The 8,724-nt window shown below is 52.9% G+C and overlaps 1 protein-coding gene across 1 annotated transcript; it reads right to left on the bottom strand.

Annotated features, from left to right (window-relative positions):
* Positions 1 to 775: 775 nt before the first annotated feature.
* CD80 (CD80 molecule) lies at positions 776 to 7,603 on the bottom strand (the record flags this gene model as incomplete). The annotated part of the gene is made up of 5 exons (XM_075337773.1): positions 776 to 797; positions 889 to 1,007; positions 2,367 to 2,395; positions 4,724 to 4,996; positions 7,243 to 7,603. Coding segments are annotated over 5 exons (804 nt in total), but the record flags the coding sequence as incomplete, so codon positions are not given.
* Positions 7,604 to 8,724: the final 1,121 nt, after the last annotated feature.

Here is an 8,724-nt window from a genome sequence, read left to right as displayed (position 1 = left end):
AAATTTAGCCTATGGTTAATCAGTCAAACGGTTTACCCCGAGACAGGCCAGGTGGTAATTACTTTCCTCTAGATTTAATTTTACCATCACATTCAGGCCAGGGTCTAAGACCGTGAAGGCTGATGCTTTATCACGTAATCTGGTTTCTGTGTCCCCTCCAGAACCTCCATCCTCCATTCTTCCTCTGGGTATTGTTATTGCCATGGCGTCCTCAGAGTTGGAGACAGAGATCCGTGATGCTCAGTCATCGGCTCCTTACACTACTCCAGAGTCCTTGCTTTTTGTTCCTGTATACCTGAGGTTGCGTTTGTTCCAGGAATGTCACGATTCATTGTTAAGTGGTCACCCTGAGGTCACGGCCACCTTGAGGGCTATTTCCAGGCTCTAGTGGTGGTCATCCATTCTTAACAATGTTAAGGATTTTATATCCGCTTGTGAGACTTGCGCACAAGCTAAAGTAAGTCGTAACCGGCAGCCGGGGAATTGGCTCCATTACCAATTCCTGAAAGACCGTGGACTCGTATATCCATGGATTTCATTACCGACTTGCCTATGTTGGTGGGAAGACGGTGATTTGGGTAGTAGTTGACCGATATGTAAACAAGCTCACTTTGTTCCATTGTCGGGGTTACCCAATGTCGAGACACTTTCCAGGTTGTTCATCAGTCATGTGGTAAGATTGCATGGTATCCCCCTGCATATTGTGTCTGATAGGGGGGTGCAATTCAATTCTAAATTGTGGAGGGCATTCTGTAAAAGGTTGGACATTCATTTCTCATTTTGCTCTGCTTATCACCCTGAAACCAATGGGCAGACCGAGAGGTCATTAGAACAGATTTTGCGGTGTTTTGTTGCGGCTCAGCAGGAGGACTTGGTGCTCTTTCTTACCTCTTGCAGAGTTTGTCTTCGATAGTTGGGTCAATAAGTCTACTGGAACCTCGCCTTTCTTTTGTAATTATGGTTTTCATCCCCATTTTAGAGAATTTTCTAGGATGAGTCTGGGTGTCCTGGAGTAGACATAGACATACAAAACCTTGGGGATGTCTGGAGGGAGGTACAAAAGAATATTGGGGTGGCCCGATTTCGCCAGAAACTAAAGACTAATGGGAGACTTTCTTCGGGTCCCGTCTTTAAGGTGGGAGATAAGGTATGGTTGTTTTCTAAGAATATACCCTCAAGGTACCCTCGACAAAGTTGGGTCCTAAATTTATTGGGCCATATGAGATCTTGGAGATGGTCAATCCAGTTGCGTTTAGACTGAGACTTCCTCAGTCTTTTCATATCCCGAATGTTTTTCACAAGTCCCTGTTAAAAAAAATGTGTTCCCTCAGCCTTGTCTCCCTCATCCCCGCCTACTCCTGTTCCCATTAACAGAGTTTTGGAGTATGAGGTGCAGAGGATCGTTGACTCCCGTGTGGTCCGGAATTCCCTTCAATACTTGGTTCATTGGAAGGGATCTGGACCCAAAGAGAGATCCTGGGTTTCGGCTCATTTGATGAGAGCCAGTTGATTGGTCAGTGCCTTCCATCGGAGATTTCTTGAGAAACCTGGGGGTCTAGTGGCTCACCCTTGAAGAGGGAGTACTGTCACGATTCCTCTGTGCAGAGCATTAGGGGATGCTCTGCTGTGTTTTCCTGAGCTACTGAGCTGGCAGGCTGAGTGACAGCGCAGAACTCCATGCTGGTTCTGGGAGATGCTGATTACTCGGGTGTTCCATCTTCCTGGTAATTGCTCTGCCTCCTTACTGAGCATGCTCTCCCAGAACCTTGCCAGTCGTACATTCTAGTTCGGTGGCTCAGTGGTTAGCACTGCAGTCTTGCAGCGCTGGGGTCCTGGATTCAAATCCCACCAAGGACACCATCTGCTAGGAGTTTGTATGATCTCCCCGTGTTTGCGTGGGTTTCCTCCGGGTACTCCGGTTTCCTCCCACACTTGAAAGACATACAGATAGGAACTCTAGATTGTGAGCCCCAATGGGGACAGTGTTGCCAATGTATGTAAAACGCTGTGGAATTAATAGCGCTATATAAATGAATAAAATTATTATTATTATTATTATTATCAATTGTTATGCTGTTGGCCTGTGTTCTTGCTATTGTTCTGATCTTGGGTTCTTGACCCCAGACGGTTGTTTGACTCCTCTCTGCCGGCTCCCTGTTCCTGTCATGACCTCCTGGCTTTTGAGCTTGGACCATTACCTGACCACATCTCTGTTTTCTCCCTGAATCTATTACATGCCATCCTGAAATTCTGACCGTTGGATTGGGACATGACTACTAGTAATTGTCGAAACCCCCCCCTTAAAGTTTGTGTTCGGGGTCGGAGATAACGCAAACTTGTGTCCGAACCCCAAACTTGGACTTTACAGTTATGTAATGGGGTGGGGCGGGGGGGGCTGTAAAATAAAGAATATAGTTAATAACAAATATTATCATTATACGTACAGGTCCCGCGACGTGTACTGCAGACTCTGTGACCTGGCCGCTTCTGCTTCCGGTTCCTATCATTGCTGTGCCGCCGGGTAACCACCATTGACTACAAGACCTTCTATGACATCATGGAAGGTCCTGTGGTCAGTGGTGGGGGCACAGCTGACCGGCCTCAGCTATGCACTCGGGTGAAGTCTCTGACCGCTCTCAGCTGAGTCTCTGTGAGCAGACCTGTGTTTGTCTCCTTGCACAGATGTAGCAGAGCTGAAGAAGCTCGCCCGCCTTTATACCATGTCAGAGGGGTTTTTTGAGTAATAAAGATGGAGTCCTAAATGTCTTCTGTTTTTATTTCTAATAAAATATTTTTTTCTTTGTGTTTTTATTTTACTGTTAAAATAACAGACAATCACAGACGCTGTCACAGAGTGGGCGTCTGTGATTGGATGCTGGAGTAACCTGAAACCAGCCCATACATTCTATCATCTAGTACGTATGGGCAGATTCAAGGTTACTCCAACAGCCAATCACAGATGCCCATTCTGCGTGACAGCGTCTATGAATGGCTGTTGTGTCCCTCACACATATAGTAGTGTAAAAATAAATAATTTTAAAAAATGACGTAGCAGTCCACTGTATTTTTGATTCTCAGCGCAGATAAAGCGGATGGCTAGGGGCTGCCACCCCCATCTGCCTGGCTTTACCTTGGCTAGCAATCAAGATACAAGGAAGGCCATGGTTTGTTTTTTTGTTTTTTTTTGTTTTTTTTTAATTTAAATAATTAAAAAAAAATTGCGTGGGCTCCCGCCGAATTTTGATCGCCAGTCAGGTAAAATCAGGCAGCTGGGGGCTGGTATTCTCAGCGTGGTAAGGTAAAAACCGCAGCCCATAGCCGCTCCTGGAAATGGTGCATTGTTTCTTAGCCCTATTTCCAGACGCTTTACCCGGCTCTTCCAGCGGTCCTGATGGCGGTGGCATGCTGGGTAATAAAGGGGTTAATACCTGCTTTGTATTCTCAGCTGGTACTAAGCCCGAAATTCACTGTATACGTCAAATTAGACATGGCCAACATAAATTTCTAGTAAATAGTAAAAAAAACCATTGTAGACTCCATCTTTATTATAAAAAAAAAATTCTTAGTCTGACGTAGTCCACAGGTACAGCAATGCCAGCTCTGCTTCATTGCTCTGTATAGACAAGTGTCTCTACAGAGTGAGAAACAGAGAGAGCAATGTCAGCTCTGCTTCATCGGCCTGTACAGACAATCATCTCTAGAGAGAGAAGCAGGCAGACACTGAGGGTATGATTCCACTTGCGTATGACTCCTGTGAATCTCGCATCAGTATCACCCTACACAGCCTGACACTCTCCTGACAGGAGCGCCTCAGTTTCATGGAAATAGATGCAGCCGACTTACTCCTGTTAGGAGATTGTGCGCCGTGGCGGGTGATACCGATGCGAGACTCACACAGTGACAGTCAAAGTTCAATCGAGTCAATGAGCCATGGACTCGGGTGAACCCTGACATCAGGATGAACACGGCCGAAGACTACCGAGTGACAGCAGTGCAGTGAATATCCCCGGAGGTTAATGATCGGACCTGGAAGCAGAAGTGGCCGGGAGACAGCGGCTGAGGGGGTCTGCAGGACGCGTAGCAGGAATAATCATAATGGGGTTTTTTTAATATTGGACCTGAACTGTAACACGAGCGTCCCAGGAAAGCCTGTGTTCAGGATCGTCTGCACAAACACCATGTGATCGGTACGGACCGCGAACTTTACAGTGCAGGTTCACCCCTCACTACTGACTATGCTTCTGTGTCCTCCTGTTCCCAGACCCCGGCTTTCCTGACTACTCTTCTGCTGTACTATCCATAAGTAGTGGCTGCATTACACTAATGACATTGGAGGGAAACTTCTCTCTGCAGAAGAAATAAAAATGCCCGAAAACACTCACTCTCACCGAAAACGGGAGAAAAACCTGCAGATGTGTCTGTATAGAGAGCAGAGGTGAAAACCTGCAGATGTGTCTGTATAGAGAGGGAAAAACCTGCAGATGTGTCTGTATAGAGAGGGAGGGAAAAACCTGCAGATGTGTCTGTATAGAGAGCAGAGGTGAAAACCTGCAGATGTGTCTGTATAGAGAGCGGAGGGATATTTCTGGTTTCATTTACATCACCTCGGTGTTACCCCTTTTATGATGTTCGCTATAACTCTGCCCCCCGTATCCCGTAGTGGTAGATTCCACCCCACTTTTATCTTAATGGTAGTGTCCCCATGCCCCCCCTCTTTACTTACCAATTTTCTGACTGCAGACTCTTCGCCCCGCTGCCACCACACAGCAGGACACGGAGCCTGGTGCTGCCTGTGGAAGGGTCAGACGCCCCGATACGTTGTACAGCAGAGTCTGGGGGTCACTGTCAGCCCGGGTCTGTGACACGTTCCTGAGCTCCAGCTCGGAGGATGTAATCCACTCCACAGTCCCCCGTGGGTATCCTCCACTAGAGGAGCAAACTGCAGTGTGAATTGCCCTCTCAATGAACACAGAAATCTGCGGCCTCGAATAATCTGCTGCAAAGTGGAATGTGGAGCAATTAGTGCACCGCCATGGCATGCTAAAATATGTGCAAATACGGCATGTTGTACATAGATGAGGCGTCTGTACATCAGCCCTCTCCCGCGTCCTCTGCGCTCGTCTCCCCGCGTCCTCTGCGCTCGTCTCCCCGTGTCCACTGCGCTCGTCTCCCCGTGTCCACTGCGCTCGTCTCCCCGCGTCCTCTGCGCTCGTCTCCCCGTGTCCACTGCGCTCGTCTCCCCGTGTCCACTGCGCTCGTCTCCCCGTGTCCACTGCGCTCGTCTCCCCGTGTCCACTGCGCTCGTCTCCCCGTGTCCTCTGCGCTCGTCTCCCCGTGTCCTCTGCGCTCGTCTCCCCGTGTCCACTGCGCTCGTCTCCCCGTGTCCTCTGCGCTCGTCTCCCCGTGTCCTCTGCGCTCGTCTCCCCGTGTCCTCTGCGCTCGTCTCCCCGTGTCCACTGCGCTCGTCTCCCCGTGTCCACTGCGCTCGTCTCCCCGTGTCCACTGCGCTCGTCTCCCCGCGTCCTCTGCGCTCGTCTCCCCGTGTCCTCTGCGCTCGTCTCCCCGTGTCCTCTGCGCTCGTCTCCCCGTGTCCTCTGCGCTCGTCTCCCCGTGTCCACTGCGCTCGTCTCCCCGTGTCCACTGCGCTCGTCTCCCCGTGTCCACTGCGCTCATCTTCCCGTGTCCTCTGCGCTCGTCTCCCCGTGTCCTCTGCGCTCGTCTCCCCGTGTCCTCTGCGCTCGTCTCCCCGTGTCCACTGCGCTCGTCTCCCCGTGTCCTCTGCGCTCGTCTCCCCGTGTCCTCTGCGCTCGTCTCCCCGTGTCCTCTGCGCTCGTCTCCCCGTGTCCACTGCGCTCGTCTCCCCGTGTCCACTGCGCTCGTCTCCCCGCGTCCACTGCGCTCGTCTCCCCGCGTCCTCTGCGCTCGTCTCCCCGTGTCCTCTGCGCTCGTCTCCCCGTGTCCTCTGCGCTCGTCTCCCCGTGTCCTCTGCGCTCGTCTCCCCGTGTCCACTGCGCTCGTCTCCCCGTGTCCACTGCGCTCGTCTCCCCGTGTCCACTGCGCTCATCTTCCCGTGTCCTCTGCGCTCGTCTCCCCGTGTCCTCTGCGCTCGTCTCCCCGTGTCCTCTGCGCTCGTCTCCCCGTGTCCTCTGCGCTCGTCTCCCCGTGTCCTCTGCGCTCGTCTCCCATCCCCTTGCCACTCTTCCTTGTGTCATCAGCACACCTCTGCTGTCTCTCCCTAACATTCTACTCCCCACTTCTCTTCAGTGTCTTCGACACCCCCATCGGTGCTCCTCTCTCATCTTGGCTTCTTTAGGCACCCCTCTCCCTTGTCCTGTTGAACCTCTTCGTGCTCTTTTCCTGTCTCCTCAACACTTTCCTTTTGCCCCTTGTCCTTGGCGACCCTCCACTATGTCCTCACCACCCCCTCGCTGCTCCTCCTCCTTCTTCTTGCTGCCTCCTCTCCAATCGCCTCGATTCCCCCTTGGTCCCCCTCCTCGGTGTCCTCAGCTCCCCTCACCAGTGACCTTGATGAGCCTCTCTGATATGCTCGCGCTATTTCACTCCTCCTCAATGTCCTCACCACCCCCTCGTTGCTCCCCTCACAACTCCTCACCACCCTCCTTGGTATCCCTCTCCTGCATCTTCGGCGGTCCTCCAAACTGCTTGGCACCCCATTCCTGCGTCCTCTGTGCTCCTCGGTTTCCTGGCTACCCCATTGCCACACCTCACTTGTGTCCTCAGTGCTCCTATCTCCTTGCCATGCGCCTCTCCCGTCAACATTCTGTGTCCCTATCCCGTCTTCTTCCCGTGCCTCAGTCCTAGCTGTGCCCTTCTCCCGTGTCATCGCTATGCCCCTCTCCTGTCAGCTCACCCCGCTCCTTTCCCACCTCCTCGCTGCACCCCTCTCCCGCCTCCTCGCTGCACCCCTCTCCCGCCTCCTCGCTGCACCCCTCTCCCGCCTCCTCGCTGCACCCCTCTCCCGCCTCCTCGCTGCACCCCTCTCCTGTGTCATCGCCATGCCCCTCTCCTGTCAGCTCACCCCGCTCCTTTCCCACCTCCTCGCTGCACCCCTCTCCCGCCTCCTCGCTGCGGCCCTCTCCTGGTTCCTTGTTGCCCCCTTTCTCCGGGTCCTTGTCTCGTCCCCCATACTTGGCCCCACATTCATCGCACATCCCATATTACATATTTGTAGTGGTTTACCCTGATCCACTAGAACATCAATGGCCGCCTTCCCTGCCTTACCCCAGGTGGACAGAAGCAGCCGCCCCGTGTACTCCAGTTCATATCCTTTGGATTTTAACAGGAAGACGTTGCAGTCGTACTCGCCCGCGTCCCTGGGGCTGATGTGGGACAGGGTCAGGGTGAGGTTGTCTTTATAGAGGCTGCAGCGGTTCCTGTACTCCCCGTCCTGATGACCCGGCTGCTCTTGGCCATTTGAAAAAGAAAATACCACTTTTGGATTGGAGGAGGGTTCAGGTCTCTGCAGGAAAAGCCGGAGCGTTCCCCACTGGGTAATTTTGGGGACCGGCACCACACATTGCAGGATCACACTGTGCCCCACCTGAGCTTGGACCTGACGAGGCTGAGCAGCACCTGAGGGAACAGACAGGGAACATCAGTGCAAACCTGTGGAGATGAGGACAATGTCTAATATAAACCACACATGTACACAGAGCAGATACAGTGCCTTGCGAAAGTATTCAGCCCCTTGAATTTTTTAACCTTTTCGCACATTTCAGGCTCAAACATAAAGATAAAATGTGAATGTTCTGGTGAAGAATCAACAACAAGTGACACAATTGTGAAGAGGAAGGAAATTTATTGCTTATTTTACACTTTTATAACAAATAATAAACTGAAAACTGGGGCGTGTGTCGCGGGCAGAGGGAACGCGCTCGCCATGCTCGGGTCCGGGGCTTCTGCTGCTGCTCGGTGGCTCGAGCGGTGGGCCGGACCCGGGGACTCGAGCAGCGCTCCTCGCCCACGAGTGAAAAGGGATGATTTGTTTGGGGAGACAGTTCGTGACGCCACCCACGGGACGTGGTGATGATGGCACCACCGCTGCTGGTGACGGGGATCCTGGGAACGATGGTAGGGAGTAGCTAGGGTGTTGTCCCCTCTGTGGGTAGGGGTTGGTGATCCCGGGGCCGGTGATGATGCGGGGAGGCTGGATGGCCGGAGTACAGGGTTGCAGGGGCGGCGCGGTGCTGGACGGCACTGGTGTACTCACTCAGACAGTCACAAAGTCTCTGGTAAACCAAACAGCCGTATGGACGGGTCCCGCAGCCGACTGCAGTGTCTTTTCTCTCCCCGGACGGCTGATGGTGGCTGTCTTTCCCTGCACCTGTGTAGAATGTGTCAACTCCGATGGTTTCCCAATGGTAGTCCGCTTCCTTGTGTATAGGTACCATAGGAACCCGTTTTGCCCGCAGGCGCTGGCCCTTGGATCTCTAGCCTGTGGCAGTGGCTGTATATCCTCACGGTGTGGACTGTTGCCTTCTAGCGGGACTTGGGTGTTATGAAACCCCTGGGGTTCCGGTCACACTCGGATTTGACCGTTGTCGGCGGCTCCAAGCCTAGTCGGGGTCTGATGGCCCTGCCTGTGTGCTTAACTTCACTCCGCTCCCCGGTTCAGTACCGGTGGGCCACCGCCCAACCCCGGTCCTACGGTTCCGCAGAGATCCGCTAACTCCTGCAGACGGCCACCACCGTCTGCCGACCTTG

This window comes from Anomaloglossus baeobatrachus, chromosome 2 (assembly GCF_048569485.1).
Source record: "Anomaloglossus baeobatrachus isolate aAnoBae1 chromosome 2, aAnoBae1.hap1, whole genome shotgun sequence".
NCBI classification, from domain to species: Eukaryota; Metazoa; Chordata; class Amphibia; order Anura; family Aromobatidae; genus Anomaloglossus; species Anomaloglossus baeobatrachus.
The sequence above is the reverse complement of the archived record's forward strand: the minus strand, read 5'-3'. Positions and strand labels throughout refer to the sequence as shown.